Source organism: Sphaeramia orbicularis, chromosome 20 (genome assembly GCF_902148855.1).
Source record: "Sphaeramia orbicularis chromosome 20, fSphaOr1.1, whole genome shotgun sequence".
Taxonomy (NCBI): domain Eukaryota; kingdom Metazoa; phylum Chordata; class Actinopteri; order Kurtiformes; family Apogonidae; genus Sphaeramia; species Sphaeramia orbicularis.
This window is the reverse complement of record NC_043976.1, coordinates 14068500-14096130: the sequence shown is the minus strand read 5'-3', so window position 1 is coordinate 14096130 and position 27631 is coordinate 14068500. Positions and strand designations below refer to the sequence as shown.

Here is a 27631-nt window from a genome sequence, read left to right as displayed (position 1 = left end):
CATGAATTATGAGAACCATTAGTTGAGATTTTTTTCCTGAGTTTTGTAAAATTCCTCTTTAGGCATAAAAAAACCCAATGCGACTGAAATTTTTTTTTATGAACTTATTTTTCATGAAGTTACAAAAATCTCCGCTCAGTTGGACACCATGCATTTAATTTTTGAAGCAAAACAAAAAACAACTTGTATTTAAAACTCATCAGAAAATGAGATATTGTGTGAAAACTATGAAATAAAACATTTTTCATGCAGCTAATCTGATGTTTTCTCACATTTTAACATACTCTACTAGTACTATAATATATAATACTATACTAGTTATTACTAACCTCATGCAGATAATATGCAAAAAGACAGTAATGGTATGAATTGCAGTGTACGGGATGGTACATAAGTGTCTGCTGTGTTAGCTGATATGTAACAAAAACAACAAAACCCATGAATATATAAGAGAACAGCTGGAGAACAACTGTCCACTGGAGTGACCACTGTGTATGAAAGTGTTAAAATCACATTGAAATCACATTAAACACATACCTGGTTTTAAAGAGTCTGAATTCAGAGATACAGAAACAGATCAATCTTCTTGGTAGTTCTTCTCGGTTCAACTGGACTAGTTTAGCTCTTCTGAAAATGTTTCGTCTCTTATCCAAGAAACTTCATCAGTTGTAAAGTGATCTGACAGAACTGAAGAGCTAAACTAGTCTAGCTGAACCGAGAAGAACTACCAAGAACAACGATGACCTGGGCAAATGAGAACCTACAGAGACATCTTGCGAAGAAGATCAATTTTATTTATTCCCAAGTGGAAATTTGTTTTGCTCCATGTATCTGTTCAGTTGCTTCACAACTTCAGCTGTTCACATCTTATGATTTTGTGCCTCTTCTTTCCTTCCTCTTTGCAGCCGAGAGATAAACCAAACCATGAGCGCGTAGCGAACTGGTGGGAGAAAAGTCACAGATACAACTGTTGTGATTGGTGGTCCAGTTATCAGTTGACTGTGAGAGTGCAACGCTGTAGATCACACCGTCGTCATCAGCTCCCACACTTCCCTTCCCTCCTCCTCCTCTCTCGTTATGGAAAAGCTCTCAGGGCAAGCAGCCAACCCACTGCCACAGCCCCGGTGCATAACAGCAGAATGGAGGGAAGTCCAAAATTAAAAGCATTGTTATCCCTGCGGCTGGAGTCAGAGAGAGATGGAGTGACAGTCTTATTTTATTACGCCGTCTCGGGTGACCTTGGCTTTGGCCTCAAGTCTACACCCCCTCCAGACGCACTATTCAGAGCTGCAATCTGGGACCTTTAGGGACCAGGGCTCACTTGTCAGCTGGACCACAAACACAAAGCTTAAACTAAATCCTAGAGCAGATTGTTGCTGGTTCTCACAGAGTCTGTGATGAGTGACAACTTTACAAATTCCACTCCTTTTTTTTCATAATTTTTTTTTTATCCTAATTCGGTTTGAGCCCCAAAATGTCCTTGTGAATGAATTTGAATATAATGTACTTTTAAGGTTGCCATGGTGATGGCTGCTGTCTGCGTGCATGTCAGTTGCCATGGAACTTTTTTCATCTCTAGCAAATTACAGCTAAAACAGTGGCTGTTTAATGCATTTTGCCTGTAAATATTACCGCTCATTTAATAAAAATGGTTGCTTTGGGCATTCTTTAATTTAACTGTGCAGTACTTCCTATTAGGGATTGTCTTCCTTTTGTCAGCCTGGAATGCTTGTAGACATACTTTTCTCTTTATGAAAATGTGGAATAGCCCTATTTGCAGATCCAACGTGATATTCAAGCATAAAAAAAAGTAGTGTATTGATAAAAGCACATGAGGATGTGTTGGCTCATGCAGTGGTGAGACAATATAAAACAGTCCCAGGAAGGCAGGTTTGCATTTGAAAGCAAGATAGCAAGGCACTGCAGGGAAGTCAAACATTTGCAGTGGAAATGATTTCCAACTCTGGACAGCTATCATGCCATCAGTCAAAGCCTGAATGTTATTGCAGATGGTAAAAGATGAGCCAGATTCAGCAGCCCTACAGTACTCTAAAATCCATTTCTGCAGTGTTAAGGACTTGATCCCTCACTTGCATCCCATCTGCTAGTCAGTTCAAGTCAATGCATTGCTGTTTTTTTTCTGCATGCAACATAGTAACTGACTATATCACATTAATTACAAACTGGCTCCAGTATGGCACCTCTCACTTTCTTAACACACAAAACTAGAAACTAGCATATGATACAAATAGATCACTCTCTCCCACCAAAACCATATTCTCTCTAGATGCATGATGCAGGAGTTTTTTGTCTGGAGGGGTCCAAGGAAAAGGTAAAAAAAAAAAAAAAAAAACTAGAGAAAGTAGGAGTAGCAAAGCCAGAGTGTGTGAGTTTGTGGGGTGGATGAATTGATTTAGAAATTGCAATGACCCAGCAAGTATTATCTGCAAAATATGCTGCAACACCATGAATGAATGTGAAAAGAATGTTGTGTGGTTGCATTAAAGTTATATTGAGCATTTATTAAGTCCTTCAGGGATCTGAAATATAAAGATAGAGGCTATAGACCATATCATCTAGTCTCAGTGATGGCACTGGGGAATGAGGAGTGAATTTTGTTTGGTGTTTTTACCAGGGCTGTGATCCTGGCTGTCAACTTGTATTATCCTTTACCTGCATGTAGGCACTGAGCTGAAGTATGATTCAGCTCCACAACAAGAAGCCTGAGCAGGCTATATTTTGTCCATACAGCTCTTCCTCTTCCTTCAACCAAAACCCTTGCACTGCACTAACAAGTATAAAGGAAATACTTCCCCCATCAACACCTGTACTCCCCTCACCCACCTACCTCCAGCCCTACCCCTCATACCCTACAAATTAGAGAGTGTATCTTTGAGCCTGTAGTGGACTGGCAGCGCTGATGAGGTGTAATCACCGTAGAGAGGCTCAGCTGATCTCTTCACACCCGGCTATTGAGCTTATTAGACCAGGAACCTGACGCTGAAGGAAATTAAAGCATTGGGAGGCAGTAGAGCTGGAGTGGTACACAGTTGCTACCACTGCAGCATTATAGTGCAGGGATGCAGGGATGGGCTTGTGACAGTTGCTGCATGTGTGATTTCTTTAGATGTGAGGCGAGTAAAAACTCATTTTGTACTGTATTCTTGCAGCCTCATCTCTTTTGCAATTACCAGCACTATATTACAACTGAGCCCAAGCTATAATAGGCAAAGGCTGTGAGTTAAGAGTGGTGAAGCAGCATCTCTGCTTTCATTCTCTAAACATTTGAACAAGAACAGGATGCCGTGCAAATGCGGTCACATGGTGCACTTAATAGCCAAATTCTTTACTTTGAATCACAATTTTCATTCATTTATTCTTCATTCATTTGTTATAGAAGGAGAACTAGTCATTCCAGTCTGTTTTCAAAAATCTTTGAATATTGGTCATATTTATAGCTTCAGGTAGCTTACGTACTTATAAAAGAATGACTCAGATGTTGTGTTGTTGTTGTTCGTTACCTCCTCTCTGTCTGCAGAGGCTGTGTTTATGAAAAATAAAGTGTTATGAAAGGATCAGCACCCCATGTTTTTGCTGTCTGCCCCTGTCCTCTCATACATCTCCCACAGAAACAGAAGGGTGCCTGCAACCAGACCCCTCATCTTGGGGGGGGGGGCAAATCCAATTCCGCATGTCACACTCACAACAGATTAGTCATGCAGGTAGGGTGAAGGTTGTTTAGGTGTGTGTGTATTGGTTAATGTGCTTCTTTCAAAGTGCTGTGGGATTTTTTTTTAGGGGAATGGTAAGCACATGTGTTGCCCAAGGGCGTTTCTAGAAAGGGAGGCAAATGTACACACACATGAACACTCGATTCCGGGAGTAAATGGTGATGTGTGTCCCCTTTTATTTAGCAGAAGGCCATCAGTGAGTCATGCTCCTAAAGCTCACCCTCAGGTACTTGTCTCACTGACAGACATGCAGTGGCTGCCTCAGAACAAGGCTTTAAGGCTGGTCAATGTTTAATGCTCCATAATTGGGTTTACTGACCAGCACAGCCTGCAGGATGCCAGTGCTGATTTGAAGCCCAGCAGCTGAGGCTGACCACGACTGCAGTCCAGCCTGTAAAGTTGTGTGTGATTCATATTATCCACAAAGAGAAGGGTAACCGTTGTCTGGCAGCCATTACAAGAATTAAGCTGTCAAGGTCAAGCTGCGCAATCTTGTCTGTAATCCCTTCTTCTGTTTCTATCTGTACTTTACACGCCAGGACATAATCACAGTATATCATGGCGATACCTGACCATGGAGGACTTAAGTGTGATTTTGATACCTGAGCTTTGAGTTTCATCTTACGTCTCCTTCTTTTTCACTCTCTCTGTCTCTTTCTGTCTCTGTTAGAGAACCATGAGCACTGTGGAGGAGGAGCCGGACTACATGATACCATGAAGACAAGCCTGCAGGTCCTGCGCTGCCAGCTGCTGAGTGAGTAGACCCGAGGGGGCGGGAATGAAGTTATCAACAGGGTAGAAAGGATGGACATATCTGAGCAGACAGACTAATGAATTCACCTACAGAGAGAAATTCACCTAGAGAACTTTGGAGTTTTTCCAAAACCCACAGCATCTTCTAAAATGCATCATTATAAGGTTTATAACAAGGCTGGTGTTTATTTGCTGTCATTTTGGAGACAGGAGGCAGGTTTCATTTTCACAGCAGTGGAAAACTACTTGCCGGTATGTGAAGAAATGCCAGTTCAGTGGCACAGAACATGAACCTCATTTACAAACACCATTTTAAATATTCGCTCTTTCATGTCAAGAGCTATCAGTAAAGAGGAGTACTTCAGTCAGTGGGATAGAATTACAAACACAAGTGGTGAAGTAGTGTGCATTCATCTTTTCAGCTAATAAAATACTGTTGAGTGCATCTTAAAGGTACAATACGTAACAAAACATCTAGACATCTATGTTATGAAGAACTGATTAGTGTACTTATATCAAATCTTTCCAATAGTGTTTGAATTAAAATGTACATCGATTTGTTCAATCTGTCTAAAAACTGTCTAAACCTTTTTAATTATTTGTTTTGTTTTTTGTTTATTTATATATTTATTTAAGAAAAGGAGGAACAATGCATATTAATGAAAAAAAAGTAAATATGCCAGAATATAGCCTAAGGTTAATTTCCATCAGTAGACCTCCTGGTGGGTTGATGTTACTCAAAAACACACAAATTGCATGCAGGTACACATACAGATACCATAAAATGCAACATAAACAATGTTAGCACAGACATGTAGTACAAAATAATAAAAAATTCATTGTATTGCACGCACCATTAGCCTACACAAATATTGAGCAGAAACACCCAAGTGCTCTGTTTTATTTATTTATTTATTTATTTATTTTAATAGAGTTTGATGATACAGTGACAGTGCATGTTATTATGCTTTTCTGCAACAGGGAAAACGGTAATAATTCAAGATTCAAAAATTTTTATTGTCATTATGTGTACACATAATGAAATTTAGGTTGGTAGTTCTCGGCTAAGGTGCAAAGTTAAATACTCAAGATAAAATATCAACACACTATAATATGTACACTAATGTACTGTACATTGCATTTATTATTACGATGGCTAACATGGCTAGCCACTACATAATTAGAATGAAATGAACAATAAACTGAAGTACACAGTACTATACAGAAGTCTTAGGTCACCCTTGTTTTTACATAGTTAGTAATAAGGACAATGTCTGTTTCTCAGACTCTATTAAAACACAACAGGTAAATAAAGGAAAATATTGTGCATAACATTAGAAACTCACAAAAAAAAAAAAAAATCACAAGAAATGTAAATGACATGGTGTCTACAGGAGTGTGAGCTCTGTTCTCATGACAAAATGTAGAACAAACATTAAGAACACTGGACATGTGTTGAGTGAAATCTGGGGTAAAACACTACAAGATTATTTCAGTGAATATGATAATGTCTACACAGAAGAATTCACGTTTAGAGGGCTCATTAAAGGGGCCATATTTTGCTAAACCCACTTTTATTAGTCTTTGGTTCATTTATTTGTGTATTTGGACCCTAACAGTTCAAAAAGTTTGAATTTGAACCCTCCAGGTGCTGCAAAGCTATCTTTAAATTCGTTTTGGCAAAAGTTGAGTGGATTGCTACAACCTGTTTTAATTCCTGCTTAATTTGTTATGTCTATAACTAGTTATGTCACAACATTTGCACATATAAGGTCAAGACTTCAGACGAACATTTCTCTGAGTACGACATAATTGTTTGTCAGCAGCAGTGGTTGTAGTCCATACTGAAAATGTGTCCAAACTTGGAGTTAATTACCTAAAATGTTCAGTTGGTGGTTGAATGGGACAGAGCAGCACAGCTAGCAACCTGGAGGGGGTGGGGCGTGAAGTGGCTCATTTGCATTTAAAGGGCCAGCGCTCAAAATGACCTTTCTGGTGTCATTACTCAGGAACAGGGTTGAAGATGGACCTGTGGAGTTGAATTAATGAAGAATTCAGACCCAAGCATAGCATTTAGACTACAGGGAAATGTTTTAAAATGCATAATTACATTTAAAAAAGCAATACATCAATCCTTTACGAACAAAGGAATGCACTAAATACTGGATAGGTCGGTCTGTTTTTTTTTTCTGAAATACTTGGTTTTAATGCTGTTCTATATTTCAGTTGTATATGCAGTGACTGAAAGATACATACATACATTATAATAGATTATTATATTCTAAATTCTAGATTATTATATTCTAAAACTAACTTGTCCAAATGTATTTGCACAGTAATGTATTTATACATATATACTTTACAAAACATCATGTGGATGAAATATTAACAATGTACTTTGCTTTGTCTCTAAACGTAATATATCAGACTCACATCAGATAGATTTTCATCAGCAGTGGTGGCAAAAAAATCAAAAAACAAAAAACAATAGTTCCAAAAATCCCACACTACATCCCCACACCAGACTCAGTCTTTTGTGTTTTTTTGTTTTGTTTTGGGGGGGGTTTCAGTTATGAGAACCCCAGCAGCAAAAATTGCATGTATTTAAGTGCTGAATGTTGGCTTTTAAAGCACAAGCCCTATTGCTATCCCATGGTATCCCTACAGCAAAAAGAGGATTTCTTTAGTTCTGGGGAGTCTTTCTTCAGGGAACCCCAGTCGGTAGTGATCAGATACCGTACTCACACTGCTGTATTCCCTTAGTTCTTGTTTCATTTTTCAAGTGTGGGCTGCTTTAAATTCAGAGGGTAGGTATCAATGCTCTGGGAGTGGATGTACAAAGCTCTGGCAGGCTACCAGCACAGAATGTCACATGAATATGGAACATAGGGGTCAGACTTGGACCCACCAGGCTCCTGGACGGTTAGCTAAACAGGCTGATGATATCTTGTATGCACCCCAAGCTCCACCTCAGGGCAGCTGAGCCAAAGGCTGCCTCTGACAAATCTGTCTCAATCCCTCAGAAGTGATAAACCTGGACTGGACTGCTGTGAGCGAAGTGCTTTAAGCTGTAGCAGAGGTGGAGCAAGGTCACACTGCAGTGGTTTAGAGCAAAGAGGGGAGTTTGAAGGCTGGAGATGTATCAATACTGCATTTCTCTTTTTGGTTTTGTCCTAGTATACCCAGGCTTTGAAAAGCAAAAAGGCAAAAAAAAGAAGAAAAAAAAAAGTTACTCGCTTTTGCTTTAAAGCAGTGACTTTGAGATCCAGCCGAGGTTTAGGTTTCCTCGGGCACATTACAGCAGTACCACGGCTGCCTTTTTACAATGTGCAGAGCTGTTAGGCCCACCTGAGATGTCAGCCTCACTGAAGTACAGAGACGTTTCTCATTTCTCTCTCTCTGGACCAGCCATCTGTAGGAGACAGATGTGCCTAAACACATTAAGCTGGAGGCAAGAAGAAGAAGAAATGCAGCGCATAAAAGAGAGCTAAGATGGATGATCCTAAATCATGACAGTCATCAGAGCAGGAAGTCTGTTGTCATAGTTTTGTGTCATTTTTCGATCTATCATGTCACCTCTTACAGCTTTAAGTAAAGGTTTGTAAATAATTATGAGTAAAATCTAATAATTAACCACTAGTTTGCAGATCTGGAAGGAGTTCTCCCGGAAAAATCTGGTGCGTTTCTTTATTAAATGTAAGAAGAAAAGTAAGCAGTTAAACAGACAGCAGAAATGTTGGAAGGACTGTGGAGAACATGATGTAGATCACACACATGTCTTTTGGAAATGTGATAAAATAACTGTTTTGGGAGATGGTTTGTGGAGTACTGCAACAAATAATGGGGTATGAGACTCTAATGTGCTGTGATGTAACTTGTCTGATGGAAGTGTAGTGGGAAATGACATATACTTGGTTAAGATACTTTTATTGGCTTGCAAAAAGGCTATTACAAGGAACTTGGAAAGACAGAAGCACCAATAAAGGACCAATGGATCACAATTATTGAAGGAATATATACAAAAGAAAAAATAACTCACAAACTGCGACTGTAAGAAGCACAAAATGGAATAAATGGGCTGATTACGGAACCCGGAACGGCAAAAAGACTGAATAATGTGAATGTAGTGTTGCTACCCAAGCAAGGTTTGTTTGTTTGTTTGTTTGTTTGTTTGTTTTTGGTGACTAGCCTATGTGTTTATAAAATTTCAATAAAAACTTCAGTGAAAAAAAAAAAAAGCAATAATTAAATATCATGTGGGGAAAATTGGTCCCTGATGGACATGATGATAAAAATATTTCAGTAGTTTCTGTCTGTCTGTAAATTAAAAAGCACATTTTGTCATGTCATTCCTCCTAGAAGATGGTATAGATCCAGATCCAGAGTGAATTTCACAAAAATTAATGCAGCTATAGTGCTAAAACACACACACACTGCATGACAATATCTATGAACATGTTCCATTTCTGAGAGAATATTTTCTTTTCATTTCTCAGTTTTGAACTCACTGACTTCAGACTTGTTTTTTGCAGTATTATTGTTCATTTCTTTCTTAAGACCTGGTCCTACTCAGTCTGATAATATATTGAACAGTATAACACTTGAAATCACACCCACTCCACTACAAGTAACTTCAAAACAACTGATGATTGAATTCAAATCCTGGGAGCCTGTTTTAAATGCTCAAGGAATCAATTTGAGTGTATTTTAGTGTATTCACAACTTAGTGGAAAGATTCAGTGTGGATGATTTGACCTAACGGGGTGTGCGTTCTCTAATTGTCTAGTTTTAGATTCATGTTAAAGCCAATGTGGATGTTAGATTTTAACACTGTAGACTTTTAAAGCTGCATATGACATACGTTACCAGTTTTTAATCAGAGTTGTAATACCTGAGTCATAGTCTAAGTATCACAAATCTGTGAGTCTTTCCGTGATTACACACCTGAATCTCTTCCCTCACGACAAATTTCCGAAAATGCCATAGTGACCTACCGGCTCTATTTGTAAACACATGGATTGTTTATGGTGGAGTACACTTCAGAATTGTTCACCATGAGGGAAGAGATTCAGGTGTGTAATCATGGAAAGTACTTAAACCACAGGTGACAAACATGCGGCCCGGGGGCCTAATCCGGCCCGCCAAAGGCCCCCCCTGGGATGAATTTGCAAAAATTATTCTTCATATGTTAACAATCAAGGATGTCGAACTCATTTTAGTTCAGGTTCCACATACAGGACAATGTGATCTCAACTAAAATAATAGCATAAAAAGCTATAAATAATGACTCCAAATTTTCTTAGTTTGATGTGAAAAACATAATATTACATTACACCTATAAATAATGACAACTACACATTTTTCTCTTTGTTTTAGTGTAAAAACTTACATTAAATTATGAAAATATTAATATTTACAAACTATCCTTTCACAATAAAATGTGAAAAACCTGAAATTTTGTAAGTAATATTTTCACATTATACTTCCTGTTATTAAATATTTTGTGTCTTTTTAGATCCAATCCATAATATACATGAATAAATGGTAAGTAGAGGTGTAATATTGTTAAAATTTTACTTATTTTTCTCAAGAAGTCTGTTTTTTTCAGGTTATTCACATCACTTTTGTTTGGATAGTTTGTAAATGTACATATTTTCATAATTTAACTTTGATTGCACTAAAACAAAGAGAAGAATTTGGAGTCGTCATTATTTACAAGTTATTATGCTTTTGTTTCACTGGTTCGGCCCACTGGAGATCAGTTTGGGCTTAATGTGGCCCCTGAGCTAAAATGAGTTTGACACCCCTGACTGAGACTATGACTCGGGTTTTACAGATTTGATGAAAAATTGGTGATTAAAATCATACGCAGCTTTAAGGTTTGGCTCATTTTAACTACTTCATATTCCATTGGACATTATTCTACAGCAATGCACCATATTCTATAAGATCATTATACGTTTTTATTTGTTTTTAGTGATGCTGTCACATTAGAATCATATTTCTCAGAAAAGTTCAGAAAAAAATGGGCTTTTTTCTTCTTTGCGGTGATATATTTTCCAACTAATGCAAGCAGGTTTTTAAAGAGTTTATTTAACTTAGACAGGAGGAGAATATTGTCAATCCACTTTTCAGTATTTGACAAATATCGAAAGTAACACATCAATCGCTGAATAGAACAGATTAAAAAGTGTGATGTTTGTCTGAGATGTAGCGGAAAACATCTCTAAACTTCCATAAAATACAAATACAGAAATAAAATGCCTCAAATTTGTTCTTCACTGCAGCATTAAAATAAAATGTTCTCTCATTGTGCATATAATACACATGAAAGAGAGAATTAACTGTTTGATTGTAGCAAATAGAAATGTCCAGCAGCTCCATCTTTAAAGCAAAACCCCAGAAAGCAGTTGCTTCCAAATATCTTGTTTATAAAGCCGCACATTGATGTTCCTTGAAAATAGATCTGAAAGGTGTTTTTTCTGACATGTAAAGCAGTACGCACACCTTCAAAAGTCTTCCCCTCTGACTCTGCCCCTTTTCATGTGATTAAAGTGTGAAGTTACGTAATTCTTTGGTCATTTCAATGTTAACTGTGAAAATGTTCAAATGCTGCCGGTGTGTACCAGTGGAAATGTCTGTGACTTTAACCCATAAAGACCCAGACATCTACCAGAAACCAAAACCATTTACTGATCTAAAATGTTTAATACCTGTTGATCCATTAATCCTATCAATACATGTAAATAATTGGTATAAAATGCAGTTTGTCATCTTTTCATGGTCATCAGATATGACCCATGTGGACGTTCAGAGGCTTCGTAGTGAACGTGGAAACACCGTCATCTTCTACAACATTGATTCACCAGTAAAACCCATGGAGTTGGATCAATGATAGTGGATGGACACACTGGGTTTATGTTCAGTAAATGATATATTTTACTGAAAACGTCACTTTTTCTTCAGTTTTCTCTGGTTTTTGATATAATAACCTTCAACTTTAATCTGATCTGTAATTGACATCTATATGATCAGGACATTAAATATTGGAAAATACCTGATTTTTACAGGGAAAATGCAAAAAACATCGGATTATTTTATAATAAATGGTGACAAATCACTTCGGTAAGGTTCAATACAGAGAAAAAAAAATCTTCTGAGAACTACCACAAAAGTAGCACTGGGTCTTTATGGGTTAATGGAGTTACATAACTGCAATTCACTGTTCTAACCAGATTCCAGACGACTTCCTGTTTAATGTTTCTCCTTCCTGTCAGATCCCGTGCCTCTGTCACAGTCACAGCAACTAAATCATTATCCCAGTAAACAGCAGAAGGACTCTTTGTTGTTCTTGTCTCGCATTCTCTGACTGCCTGATTTGCAGATAAAAAACGTCAAAGCTGCTGTAACCTGACAAACAATTTGCCGAGCATTCAAACAGGAAGCCATTATCCGGTTACGAAAGTTTTCCCCTCTTATCTCTGGCCTCACATCTGTAGTACACTCCCTGCTCCGCTTCTCTACCATCCCGCCCATCCAGTCCACAGTCCTCCTCCAGGACGGTCCCAGCAGTCCACAGGATGTTCCCTATCTGTCTGTTTCACCCCCATGGGACAGGAACTGTACCCAGAATGGCAGACGAAACACACCCAGGAGCAAACCAGAGGAATTTCTCTGTTTGTGCAACTGTGAAAAAGACACTATTTATATGCACAAGACATACATCTGCCAATTTCATGAGTCTGTTTTTCAAAATGATGTGAAATTACTCATGAAAACAATGGTGGAGAGCTGTTTGTCATTGAGGGGATATACAGTGCGCAAAAACATTAAACAGGAAGGAAACAAATGTGTTTATTTGCTTTCTTTAATGATAATGAGGGTCATTAGCACCTGATTCATGCACCATCACATTCCTATTAGTTTAAGATATAAGATGTTTATTTTCAATCCAGTTCCAGTTCCATTAAGTACAATTTTGTGAAATTCTTGGGCGGGATAGCTTTATCACCATAAGGAAGATGCAAATATATACTTTAAGGCCATGTCCACCAAGGTTATTATCGTTAACGAAATGACAAAAACTAGAATTGTAAAAACCTTTTCGTTAACTGAAATAAATAAAAACTATAATTAAAAGAAAAAAAACATAACTAACTGGAACTGTATTATGTGCTTCTAAAACTAGCTAAAGCATATAAAAATTATGGATAAAATTCCTTTAGTTTTCGTCTTTGTCAATGTCGGATTGATATGAAATAGATTTATTTCTCTCAACCAGTTTTAACTAGCGGGACCATATGATATTTAATGGTATGTCACTTCTCGTCACTTGCGGTTTAGAGTTGTCTTCTGGTCCCCACTCTACCTGGAAACATGAAGACTAAAGTTAGGAGAAAGCAGCAGAGTCCTGTATGGGATTTATTTGAATACGATGGCGATGAAGATAAAAGATATAAAAAAAACTAAACTAAAACTAGAAAATAATGAAAAATAATGAAAACTAATAAAAACTAGCATACCTGCTCTAAAAACTAATTAAAACTAACTGAACTAGAAGCACTCGGAGAGCGCAGACCTCCGCCAAGGCTGATCAGTGGCCCCCCCGTGGGCCCCCCCACCCCCGATCACCACCGAAATTTAATAATTTCTTCCTTATCCCATTTCCAACAAACTCTGAAAATTTCATCCAAATCTGTCCATAACTTTTTGAGTTATGTTGCACACTAACGGACAGACAAACAAACAGACAGACAAACAAACAAACAAACCCTGGCAAAAACATAACCTCCTTGGCGGAGGTAATTAGAGAAAATAAGTCAAAACTAAATAAAACTAAACTATAATGAAAAATCTAAAACTATTATAACCTTCCACATGAAACCACATCTGATCTTTTTCTTTGTCATTTTCAAAAAAGTGCTCCATAAACATGGAGTTGTTTCAGGAAATATCTGTGTCCACACCAAACCACTGAAACCAGATGTAGTGCAAATGCCAGGCCTGCATGTGGTGTTGTAATGGTCTCGAAAAAACAGAGAAGAAGACGTGGAGCATGTGCATAAAGGTTGCTTGGTTCTACCGGGTCTGATCCAATATTTCCTCCTGGTTGCCCTTCTGTTTGTCCCTCTCAGTGGTAGATCCAAGAGCATGTAGTGAATCTTGTTAGCTATGGTTTTTTGTTGCTCATTGTAATGAAAGAGTAGCCGAAGATTTGGATTCAATATTTCCAATAAGCTCAACCTGTTGTAGCACAGGTAGTACTCTGTAGTCCACCGTTGTTGTTGATGTGAAGTGGCATCTTGCTTCCGGGGTGAAAGGTTAGAGAGGTGGGGCTATGACATCATCGTTTTAGAAAAGTTTGCGGTTTTAGTGACTGAAAACAAAGGCCTATCTGATACAAAACTTTTGCTGATATGACAGAAACTATCTTCTAATGGACAGGGCCTAAAAGAGAGGCATATGCCAGGCCTGGCCAAAGAAAGTTCCCACATGAATTTAGTTGAGGAAATAGTTCAGATCATTAATATGTTTCAGCTGCAAAAAAGTTCTTTTTCCCCAACTAATAAAATGAAAAGCTTCACATTTCAACCATTGGTGTGATAGAAGACATAAAGATTGGATTGTGTTTCAGTGGAAAAAGGTCATGTGGTCTGAGGAGTCCAGATTAACCCTGTTCCAGCATCAGGGTGAGAAGAGAGATGGCTATAGTCATTACCCATCATGCCTAGTGCCGATAGTACAAGCCTGTGGGGGCAGTGTAATGACTGGGGTTAGTTCAGTTGGTCGGGTCCAGGTTCAGTAACATATGTGCATAAAATTCTATTCAATTCAGTTTTATTTATAGAGCCCAGTATCACAACAAAGTCACCTCACAGGGCTTTACAGAAATTGTTGAACTGATTAAAAAACACACAATTAATAAAAATTAACAGTCAAGTAACCAGTTAGTAAACAGTCGGTGAAGTAAATGGATCAATGTTCCGAGCATCCCCCATCCTTAGACCCTCTTCCTCAGCAAGGAAAAACTCCAAAAAACCCAATGGGAAAAGGCGGTTAAAAAAAGAAAGAAAGAGAAATGAAATCAGTTGAACCTGAATAAACTGAATGAGCAGGTCTGAACATCCATGGTTTGTTTTTCTCCCCTGATGACACAGGCATGTTCTGATAAGACAACAGCAGGATTCATCTGGATCAGAATATGAAAGAGTGGTTCAGGAGCTTGAGACATCATGGATTGACCACCAGACCTGACCCCCAGTGAAAATCTCTGGAGAAACCTTTACATAACACCCCGATTCTGTTATCATCAACACAAGATCTTGGCCAAAAATTAATGCAACTCTGGACAGAAATAAATGTTATGACAATGCGTAAGCTCAGTGAAACAATGGCATAGTTAAAGGCAGTCAAAATATTACAGTTTTCTTTTTTTATAGACTTTGTATAAATAGATATTGCTGCAGTGAAATTTTATAAATTCTATATAACTTCAGCTTGGCAGTATTGGAATGATCCCTCTGGCTGTTTTATTATTGTTACGTTACTGTTTGAGATGAACCTATAGTTTCAGCTGCTTTATATGCAGTTTTTTATACAGTCAGATATATCTGAGTGCAGACAGAGAAAGAGATGTTATATGTACATCTGTTTACAGTTATTTGACTTTCCTCCAGTCTCAACTTTGACTTTTGGGGGCGATGAGAGATGAATAAATAAACCATGCCAGAACGTTAAAGGGAAAAATCACTATTTGGTGGCAATAACACTGAAATAATAACTTGGATACATCATAGGTATCCATGTACTGGAAAGTCTTCATCTTAAAAGACACTCAAATGTTTTTTGAAATATAGTGGAATGGTGCGTGTAGTATTTGCATCTTACATGTGTTTGACAGAAAGATGAACGTCAAGTAAGACTACCTCAAAACTGCCTTTAAGTAGTGAGGTGACCTTTCATAATAGATTTTTAGAAGCATTATTATTATTATTAGTTGTAGTAGTAGTACTGAAATATTACATTAGTGTTGTTATTATTAGTTCAAGCTGTAGTAGTAACGGTTCAAATATTTGCAGGACTACTGGTGGTATTACCAGTGGTGATTGTTGGAGAAGTGCAGGGGGTCCATTGAAGTCCAGGTGTGCTCGTTCTGGCCAGGCATGATAATCCAATCTCACCAGCAGTTAGTCGGACAGCTCTCCGGTCGGCCTGCTGATAAAGGGTTTTGTCCTCTTGAAGCCAATGGATCTGATCTGCCTCTGTGGGCCGCTCTGACAGCACATCACAGCTTAGAATTAAACTCTTGGACTACCTAAAAAAAAAACGCCCCATTTAAGCCTTGTGATTGCTTTGATTCGGGTCTGTCAGCCTTTATTCTCCGAAGCGAGATATGAATTCATTTTGTGCGAGAGGTACCGTGGTGTGTGCACTGCTGTGATTTGATATAGACTCATTGGTATTCTGATGAGCTCTGTAGATAAATCCTTCTCCATTTGCCCCGAGGGATTTGGGGGGAATCCCATGGAGGATTGCCCGCCACTCCGGAGTGTTTGTGATTAGCATAATAGGGGGCAAATGTGATCCATGGAGAGCCAGATTGGAGGTGAGCAAGACATCCTTAATTATTGACTCTGGTTCAATGCCCCGAGGCTTTTAAACTACCAATCATGCATGTTTATCTTACCACAGGACAAGGTGGACACGAAGTAATTCTCGGAATAGTTTTATGCAGAGAAATGTATGAGTGCAAAAGAGAACCAGCATCTTACATGTGGTGCTGCTTTTGATGCATGGGCACTGTTTAGAGGGTTAGGGGGTGTCAAACTCATTATAATTCAAAGGCCACATTCAGCCCAATATGATCTGAAGTGGGCTGGACCAGTAAAATAACATAATAATATATACATGATGTCAACTCCAAACATTTTATGTCTAACTTCTATGTTTTAGAGTGAAAAAAGTTAAATTACATTATCAAAATGTTTACATCTACAAACTATCCTTTAAAAAATGTGAATAACATGAACAAACTAAAATGTGTTTTAAAAAAATAAGTGCAATTTTAACAATTTTATGCAGCAGCTTCTCATTTGTACATGTGCATTACAACTTACAGATCACAGTGGATCTACAAATATAAAAAACATCTAGTAACTGACAGAATATTGTTAAAATTACACTTCTCTTAAGGCATTTCAGGTTATTCACGTTTTTTGTGAAGTGATGGTTTGTTTTAGTGTAAATACAAGAAAATTACATGACTGTTTACATTTACAGAGAGAAAAAAATTTGAGTTGTGTGTTTTTATAGCTTATTATGATAGTCTTTTACTAATTGACCCACTTGAGATTGAATTGGTCTGTATGTGGAACCTGAACTAAAATAATTCTTAATATCTTCAGTGTAATTTCTGCATTTCACAAATTCATCCCCCGGGCCGCATGTTTGAGACCCCTGCCTTACAGGAATGCCATCTTTTTGTGTATTTCTGGACAACATAGATCTGCAAATCCACTGGGATAAATTTAGGTGCAGCCTTTAAGAGTAACTTCCAAGGAACTTACTCTACATCTAGACAAGTTTCATTCATATGGCATTATGTACATTTGGGCATTTTTTTTTAGCTCTCTTTTGAATTTGCACCAATGTGACCTGACGGACCATGACCATGTCCTCAACATCAACATACAATACCAATCTTAACTGTACTGTTGTGAGGTTTACACTAGATTGAATTTAGATCTTGCGGACTTCTAGAACACTTGTTTAACTAGAAGCACTCGGAGAGCGCAGACCTCCACCAAGGCTGATCAGTGCCCCCCCCCCCCCCCCCCCCCCCGTGGGCCCCCCCACCCCCGATCACCACCAAAATTTAATCATTTCTTCCTTATCCCATTTCCAACAAACCCTGAAAATTTCATCCAAATCTGTCCATAACTTTTTGAGTTATGTTGCACACTAACGGACAGACAAACAAACAAACCCTGGCAAAAACATAACCTCCTTGGCGGAGGTAAAAACTGTGTTAAGTTACATTAGTTCAGTGTTATTCAGCCTTGGGGTCGGGACTTCAAATGAGGTCACCTGAAATTTGTAGTAACTGATAAAAAAAACCAAAAAACTTACTAATAGAAAATATATGGTGAGTTGAGAGAGACAATCCAAATACATAAAAGGCATGACAAACTGTGAAGCTGTAACGGAAGCACTGTGGTACTGTTTATCTTTCAAATGTTCATTGTGGTCGGTTTCAGATGCTTTTGTTTGTTCAGTATTAATTGTCAGTCTTGTAAATCCAAGCTGGACTGACTGTACATATCCTGACCAAGGAAAATACAATTCTCACTTTGTGCAGTAATCTACACCTGGCTTTTCTGCCTTCATCCATAATAATATACATTATATAGACTAAATGTTGTCTAAAATTAACATTTATTTGCAACATAGTATAGAAAACTATTACATGATCAAAAGCAAATTAATTTTAGCAAAAAAAAAAAAAAAAAAGTGTCTGTTTTGAATGTCTGGGATCGCCAGAAATTTGTGATGTTAAAATGGGGTCACGAGTCAAAAACGGTTGGGAACCACTGCATTAGTTTGATGTGGTAATTAGAAAAACTGCATCACATATTATATGTTAGCAGGGTAGCAAGTAATCTGCCACCTTTTCTATTTTGACAGTAGTTGTCTTATTTATGTGTGACCTTGTCCGTTCTCATTGGATGTATGCGGTTTGTTTCCTGTGTGCACTATTTGCCTGTCACGCTGCCTGAGCAGAGAGATGACAGAGCAGGAACAGTCCAAAAGTATGGCATAATGAACCATCACAAGGACTCAAGCCTTATTGATGCATGATTTTACAGCTCCTATTTTTGGCTTACCGTAGAGCCTCCAATTCAAATAGTGCCACTTCCAGGCCAGCTGCCCACTGATGACGCTGCACAACACTTGCTTCATAGGCTGATTCACACTCTACATTTGAGCCACGTTATCCTCTGCACATAGCATGAGGTGACCCCTGGAGAGAAAAGATAAATATCCCGCCCTCCACTGAGAGTTGCCCCCCCTACAGGACTGATTATGCAGCCATGCTGGTGCATAAGCACTGACTGCACACTAAGTGCTCCAATATGATTGATTGGGCAAGAAGAATCATGATGCAGTGCACATGAACAATACTTAGAAGTGGATCCTTGGCAAATGCAGAAATTTATCATCAGGAGTAAATATGCAGTGTTGTCCATGTTGCCAGTGTAACTTTAGATTCAGTGTCAGCATGTCTGGCCCTTGTCCTCTGACATTGAGTGTAATAGTGAGTGATTGGTGGGACAAAGCCGGCCTGGATCAGTGCACAGGATCCTACTTTGCAACATGATTTATTGATACCCCTGATGGCATCAATTGAGGACTTGAATGAATGTCACTGGCTTCCATTGCATTTAGAACAGCCCCTAATTCAGTCGCTTTTCTGCATAAATTGCCCCTCCCTCTATACATCACAAGCTTAGTTAATAACAAACAGGTTCACGTCATTAGTCAAATAAATGGGGGCATAATTTCACAGTGTCTTTGCCGAAACGCTATTTGTCTTCATGATATTAGCATGTGCTTTTCTAAGATGATAGGCCGGGTGATATAGATACAAAGAGCAACAGGTTGGTGCATGTGATAAGAGTGTTAGCTCTAGCTGTGTTCCTGACCTACAGAGCAGTACAAGGACAGGGAAAAAAGGACCTTGTGTTCAATGTCACATCTGAAATCCAATCTCACCAATTTGCTCTTTTTGTGCAGGGTAAGTAAAGAAAATTCATGCAGCTCACCTCCAAAGTCCTTACATCATCTCTAGCTATTGCTTTTCTGTTTTGTGCAAGTGTGCAAGGGGAAAAAAAAGTCTTAAAGCGTCTAATTTTTTACTTTTTTTTTTTTTAATTTATTCATGTCTTTCATTTGGCCCTTTTGGTCCTTGCTTTAACACATAAAGCCATGCTGCTTTTGTCTGTGTCATATCACTAATGAAACACCCACACATCTCAGTCTGTCACTGCACCTCTGGCCTCCTCTTTGCACTTATCTCCTCCAGTCTAACCTCAGTGCTCTTCTCTTTTTCCATCTAATTTTCGCATGTTCTTCTCAGGATTTCGACTCAATAATGGATGTTCATAGAGCTCAGTTCACTTCCTGGGCCTTTTCAATCATCTCTGTTGTTAATTCACTCCTTGTGCAGGATTCTCTGGTGCATGTCGTTGTGGAGGCAGGGCCAGGTTCTCTGTCTCCGTTCACTCTGCTTACATTCCCACTCCATCAGGTTGACGCATAGCCGTTGTGAAAAATTACACTCATTTACCTTTCTGTTCAACACAGCACGCATGTAACAATGCACATAAACACACATGACTTCAATAATGTTATAGTTCTCAGCCACATTTTTAAGGTCTCAGTCTCATCTTGGAACTGTATTTTCATGTTTTCAAGACAAAGAAGACTATGGAACAGTCAAGCCCACAACTATAGCGATATCACTATCTGTGTGTTCTACGGAACACTTCCTTCTTCAAATGTAAGCAATAATTTTTAACTAAATCATTTGTAATTTGACATTTTTGGGGAGATGCTGCGGTTGTCTGGAGCTCATCCATGTAATTAAATATGAGAGCCGAAAGACACGAAATGTTCCTCTGTGAAAACTGCAGGAGGTAGAGCGGGTCGTCCAATAACCGAAGGGTTGGCGGTTCAAATCCTGCTCTGTCCTAGTCATGTCCTGTTGTGTCCTTGGGCAAGACACCTCACCCTTCTTGCCTCCAGTGCTGTTACTCACACTGGTGTACAGGGTGGGGAAGCAAAAAGCAAAACTTACAATGAACATTTAGTTGTTTTTTCTCAGCAGGCACTACGTCAATTGTTTTGAAACCAAACATATATTGATGTCATAATCATACCTAACACTATTATCCATACCTTTTCAGAAACTTTTGCCCATATGAGTAATCAGGAAAGCAAACGTCAAAGAGTGTGTGATTTGCTGAATGCACTCGTCACACCAAAGGAGATTTCAAAAATAGTTGGAGTGTCCATAAAGACTGTTTATAATGGAAAGAAGAGAATGACTATGAGCAAAACTATTACGAGAAAGTCTGGAAGATACTATCAAAGAAGAATGGGAGAAGTTGTCACCCGAATATTTGAGGAACACTTGCGCAAGTTTCAGGAAGTGTGTGAAGGCAGTTATTGAGAAAGGAGGAGGACACATAGAATAAAAACATTTTCTATTATGTCAATTTTCTTGTGGCAAATAAATTCTCATGACTTTCAATAAACTAACTGGTCATACACTGTCTTTCAATCTCTGCCTCAAAATATTGTAAATTTTGCTTCCCCACCCTGTATGAATGTGTATGAATGTTTGGTGGTGGTCGGGGGGGGCCATAGGCATGAATTGGTAGCCACGCTTCCATCAGTCTGCCCCAGGGCAGCTGTGGCTACAGATGTAGTTTACTACCACCAGAGTGTGAATGTGTGAGTGAATCCTTTCATTATTAAAAACAAGTCAAACACACACACTAGTCTGTAAATTCTGCAACAAAATGCTGCTGATGGCAAACTTTTATCTGAACTCGTGAATCATTAGGAAAGTTAGTGTAAGTGATGCTAGTACTGCTAACTAGTTACGGGAGCATACTTATGTTCCCCAGTTCCTGTGTAGGGTTACATAGGGAAACATGGTGTCAAAGGTGGGGTCATTCATGGGTCCGTGGATGCCTCATGGACCCTTAACCTAACCCAGGGGTGTCAAACTCTGGTCCTTGAGGGCCGGTATCCTGCAGGTTTTAGATATTTCCTTCTTTCATCACACCAGCCCAGCCAGCATGTCCATGTGGGCCCCAGAAGGGTTACAACTGGGCTGCATATAAGGGTCCCATGTGGTTTTGTCCGCAGTTTCCATGGTGGCCCTACATGTGTTTACCCATATCAGAATCAGAATCAAAATCAGAATCAGACTCTCTTTATTGTCATTGTACCAAGTATAACGAAACTGAGGCAAAGCTCTCAGGTTCAGCGCAATAATTTACAGACAGACCACAAATATCAGTAAAACAACAACAAATATCAGTAAAAGGCACAGTTATTTACATTGAAAAATAAAAAGTATTGTAAACCAAGATATTTGTAAAACATAGAATTTAACTTGTGCAGATAACATGAGAAGTAGTGCAAAGGATGTGAAAGATAAATATCGTGGGATAAAATAGTATGAAGAATAAATAATATGAGATATTCAAGTCTCTGATTCTGATTCTGATATGGACAAACACATGTGGAGCCACCATGGAAACTGCGGACAAACCCACATTGGACCCTTATATGCAGCCCTTCTGGGGCCCACATGGACATGCTTCCTGTGTGGAAGCCATTACATTATTATCAGGCTTCTGCAGAGCATGATGACGAGCTGATCATTAATTGAACCAGGTGTGCTGGAAGAGGGAAATATCTAAAACATGCAGGATACCGGCCCTCGAGGACCGGAGTTTGACACCCCTGCCTTAACCTTTAGTACGGGGGAACATAGGGCTGACTCCTTAGATACTAGCACCTTGACAATACATTGGTCCCAAAAGGCTTCAGAAATGCTTCTTCACCCCTTTCCCAAATTGAATTAGTGAATATTAAATATACATACTGCCCACCTATGTATATATTGTACAGAAGTCTGTTTTGGCTGCTTTCCAGCTATTTTCCATCTAGCAAGTACAAGTTACCTCACGTACTTGCATATGCTCATGGATGGATGTGGTTAATGCAGTCTTAGCTTTGTGAGAGGTTAAAGTTACAGGGAAACAATGACGAGACAAGGAGGCTGTAACACCCCTAATGACAATGTGGTCTGGCCTTGGTATTGACTCTGTCTTAGTTTAGGCCAGTTAAACCATAGTATATAAATAAAGACACAGTGAAAGCCCTCGCAAAGTGATGCCAAAACATCTTCCCCAGTCCTGGCTGCAGTAGTTATAAGTCATAAATCCCTCTCTCTTCTGTGTTATCTTATGTGACTTTGGCCAAAATAAATCCTCAAAGAAGACGTCAAATGATTTTTTTTTTTCCCCCACTGGTGATTTTCGTCTTTTTAGGTAGATTTCATGCCTTCAAACTGACATCCGTGTGATAAGTGTGCTTTTAATAAGTGACTGGTGTCATAAAATTGTGTGATTGACTGCAGTAATGACTGATCGTTGTCCTGAATCCACCATACATGTGGATGAGAGCCGATCAGACGTGACACCCCTACATCTCTTTTGTGTAGACTGTGGCTCCGAGGTTTTGGCTTCATTATTACACAGTGGGAGGGAACACCATCACAGCAGCCATCCTCATATGGTGCAGTCTATGATCTTGACAACAACACTAGGAATTTTTTTCTGTGTTATTTTTTTATGTCTTTGCAAACAACATTAAGCATTTCCAAAAACTGTTTCATTATAGGTGTTTTGCATCATTTTCAGAGTATCGAGTCCCGTATAGTAACAGAACCAAAGGGCTGGTATTATTCTCAATCTGTATTCAGCACTAATGAATATATGGGCACTGAGAAGCTAACTTAAAAAGGAGATTCTGCCCTTTAACATTTTAGATTTGCTTTCAATAAAATATGATTTAACTAAACTGCAAAGTCTCAAATGAATATTAATTTCCATGTTGGTCCCAGATGAGGATGAAAAGCGTTTTATGCAGCATTTCTGATCACTCGGACAAACCAGGATGTGTTCTTGTTTATGTAAATACCAGAGTTTTTAGTTTCCAGTATACTGTAACTTTGCTTGTGCTGAGAGTCTGGGTGTTATGTTTTATTCAGCAGTAGTGTCGAATTGCAAGGTTGTGACAGTCAGTTTAAAGAACTGATTGAAGGGATAACTCAAGCCAGGCCAGAGGTAGTAAATATATCCACACTCTCTGCAGGCCTCTCTTATTTCTGTTTACAATAAAAAGCATAATGATAACTTTAGCATTGGCAGCTCTTGGGCTTCGCAGTATGCAGACACATGTACCTTCCTGTCTTATAAATCTCATTTTGTGGATTTTTAGAAATTGGTTTTATAACAATCAGTTTTTTCTCTTATTTTATGTCTGTCGTCTGTGACCTTTGTTCATGCAGCACTGTCAATATGTAATTGGGAAATGAAATGGCTCCAGTGCTGCTTTTGTGAATTTGGAAAATAAAGTGACCAGTATTCATATTACCCATGATCAGTAATAGCTTAAATGGTTTAGCTTTGATAGATTTGGTCAGACTGTGTTCTATTTCCCTGCCTAAGGAATCATTTCAGGAAAGATGAGTAGTCATAAATCAAGCATGGCCATGTGTGTTATCTCCTCAGATATGGGTCTGGAGTGGGCTCCGTGGATTAGTGACGTGACAGGCTTGGTTAATGGAAGACAGAGCGTGGACCCTCTGTGCTGGCAGTCTGTGTGATTGAGTATGGAGGAATATGATTAATGATTCAGAGGCTGAGTTTAAATAGTCAGAGTGTTGGGGTTCTGCTGTGGTGTATTTTAGATCCAGCAGGAAAAAAATGAGGAGAACGGAGAGAATTTCTGAAAGAAAAAATGTTGAATGACTAGTGTCCTGCTCTGGATTGATTTTTTTTTTTACTACATTTGATTTTTCACAAAACATTCTGCTTTTGTATCCTTTCCCTTGAAAGATATTTCACCTACACTGCCATCTCTCTGTCCTGGCCCTTTTGGAAATAGAAACTTTGTTTCCATAGCTACTGTGGGCATTAAACCATGGCCACCACATAAGGTCACACAGGAGTTTGCTGGAACTTTTTCATTTAAGAACCCAAAACCATGTGTTGTTAATTTATCATGTAGGTCCTTGTCAAAATGTAAATTGGGTTAGAGCTTATCTCTTGTTTTTGTGGTGCCACAGATTATTATATACACCGATCAGCCATAACACTCTGACCACTGACAGGCTAAATGGTAATAATATTGATTATTTAATTACAATGGTACCTTTCACTGAGTTGGATACTGTTAGACAACAAGTGAACATTTAGTCCTTGAAGCTGACGTGTTGGAAGCAGCAAAATGATGAACATAATGAACTGATTGACCCTGACCAGGTCCATATTGTAACGGTGATGACTGGGTCAGAGCATCTCCACAACTGCAGGTCATGTTGGGTGTTCCTGGTCTGCAGTGGTTAGTACTGACCAAATATGGACTAAGGAAGGACATCCTAATCTTAGGACAGTTGATCATCTGTGGGAGATGTTGGACAAATCAAGTCAAATTAAATTTTATGTATATTGCACGAAAATCATTAAAAAAAAAAAAAAAAAAAAGATCTCTCAGGACACTTTACATTCAGATCTGGTCAAGACTAGACCCACAGACACCAACAGACTCTAGGAGTAAACACTTGGTGACAGTGGCGAGGAAAAGGGTCCTTTTATCAGGCAAAAACCTGGAGCAGACCCTAGCACTGATGATGGTCGTCTGCCTCGACTAGTTTGTGTTAAAAGGGGTTAAATAAATCTGATTGATTGGAGGTCCACCTCTACTTCCAGGACTTCAGGGACCTGTTGCTAACGTCTTGGTCCAGATACAGAGGTCTGGTGGAGTCTAGGCATCGTGTCAGAGCTGGTTTTGTGGAAAAAAGGGGAAACTACATCATATTACACAGGTGGTAATAATGTTCTGCTCCCATAGATGCTTGATTTGTTAAGATCCAATTGTTCTTTAGGTAGTTTTGGTCGGTACTTACCACTTTGCATTGGGAATGAACAAGACCTGGAGATGCTTGAACCCAGTGTTTTGACCATCACACTTGAATCCTTGTCAAAGTTGTTCAGATCCCTATTCCCACCTGTTTTCCTGTTTCTAACACATCAACCTCACGGGCTAAATGTTCACTTTCTGCCTAATATATCCCACCCACTAACAGGTCCTATTGTAATGAGATAATCAATATTAATACCACTTTACCTGTCAGTGGTCAGGATGTTATGGCTGATCAGTGTACAGCTAACTCCCACACTAGTCCATCACAGGCTACACCCCCAATTGGACCAAGTCCAGTAAAGTGCTAAGAATGAATCACTCTCATACTCTTAATATCTTCTTTATTTCATGATTGCCTGGCTCTGCATGAGTATATTCTTTATTTTCATAGCCTTTTCATTTCACAGCTTTCATTCTAAACTGTTCAAAACAAATAGGAAATCTGTCCACAAAGTTTTTGCTGAAGACTCATTCCCAAGTTGTGATAACTTAATATGTGAAGCAGGGATGAGTCATATTGCTACACGAATAGCTGAATGTGAGTGGTTAATAGAGGCCCTCAGTGATTCACAACCCTTTTGAATACGTTATTGAGTAATAACCAGACAAGACAATTAGATGAAATGAACTGGAATTTTATATCAGAATAACCTGCCTTTAACCGAATGCTTCCATTGCGCACAGCACATTCAAACAGGAACTTTGGATAGTGTTTACTTTACATTAATGCATGTGCTATTTCTCAGCTGAATACGTACAATGGCCCAGTGGGAGCTTCCTAATGTGTCACATTAGCTGTGTTTAACAGTGTCAATAAGGGTTGGAGGAGACTTTTCTTGCTGTCCGGATAACATAATAGGACCAATATCCCCACAGGCATCTGCTAATGGCTTGTCACTACACAGCCTTCTTATGGGATTGAATTCTAGAGAGTGAATCAGTCAGGCTCTCGGAGATGGGTTTAGCATGTTAAGTAGTCTATTTTGACACTCTGACTGTCATTATTCTATGACTTCACACAGTGTAAAAACATCTTTCACATCATTTTGTCTTTTATGTTTGTTTGTTGATAAGGTTTTCGTATCAATGCATGCTTTGCAACATCTAATTTTGTTTACAGAGGATATCTCTTTTCAAAATTACTGACAAATACTATCAAAATTTTATATTATATATCCGATTTAGCTTTTTCAGGGTTAAAGAAAAATCTAAATGTTAAAAGACTGAGCATAACTCTCCGTAACTCCTCAAAGTCCTCTAGTTGCTTGTTGTTTTGTAATAGTCAGTAGAGAATCCTTCCACTAAAGCATTGCTGCACATTGACAGTTGTTGCAGGTTTGTTTGAACTCTGTGTCCAAAGTCAGACACCAGCTACTGCCTCACATGCACGGGTACGCTCAGCGAAAGTCGACAGTGAATAATGCTGTTGATAAAGCAATCTAGTTAAAGCAGGTGAGTGACAAACACAGCGGCTCAGTAGATTAAAGGCTAAGAAGTATAACGAATGCAAGACACGACTACATGTCTCTTCTGAACATCTGAGCAGTTAATTTCAGCTGCTGGTCTTCGCTCTTCTTCAGCTTTGTGAAGAAGGAACACTGATGCATCAGCAAACAGATGTGAGGGAAACACGCATATATTCCAAAGGGTTGTCAAATATATTTAAAAGCATATTGCTCATGTATGACAAGGTCTACCTCAAAAACAGTTCACTGGCAGGAACATGTCTGTATTAATATATGCACAAAATATTAAGCTTGTATATTATCCTATAACCCAGGGGTGTCAAACATATGGCCCATGGGATGAATTTGTGAAATGCAGAAATTACGCTGAAGACATTAACAATCAAGGATGTCAAACTCATTTTGGTTCAGGTTCTGCATTCAGACCAATATGATCTAAAGTGGGCCAGACTAATAGTGACAGCATCTTTTTTTTTTTCTCTTTGTTTTTAGTGTGAAACAGTAAAATTACACAAATGTTTGCATTTATAAACTATTCTTTCACAAAAAATGGGAATAACCTGATTAAACATGAACAACCTGAAATGCCCAAAGGGACGTAAGTGCATTTTTACCAATATTCTGTCTGTTACTAAATGTTTTGTGTATTTGTAAATCCACTCTGATCTGTAAGTTGTCGTGCACACGTATAAATGATAAACTGAGGCATAAAACTGTTAAAATTGCACTTTTTTTTTTTCTCCAAATTTCAGGTTGTTCGTGATTCTACATGTTATTTCCATTTTTTGACCAATACTTTGTAGCTGTAAACATTTTCATCATATAATTTAAATTTTTTTTACTGTTATTTTACTGGTCCAGCCATTTGACATCATAATGGGTTGTGTATGGCCC

General features: G+C 38.6%; 1 protein-coding gene across 4 annotated transcripts in view; it reads left to right on the top strand.

Annotated features, from left to right (window-relative positions):
- tmem108 (transmembrane protein 108) overlaps positions 1-27631 on the top strand; it is an 83488-nt gene that overhangs the window by 48367 nt on the left and 7490 nt on the right. For all 4 annotated transcript variants that reach the window (XM_030122925.1, XM_030122927.1, XM_030122926.1 and 1 more), the window contains exon 2: positions 4402-4485. In XM_030122925.1, the coding sequence (XP_029978785.1) occupies positions 4446-4485 (40 nt within the window). In that variant the 5' untranslated portion in view covers positions 4402-4445. The remainder of the gene's footprint in view (positions 1-4401; positions 4486-27631) is intronic.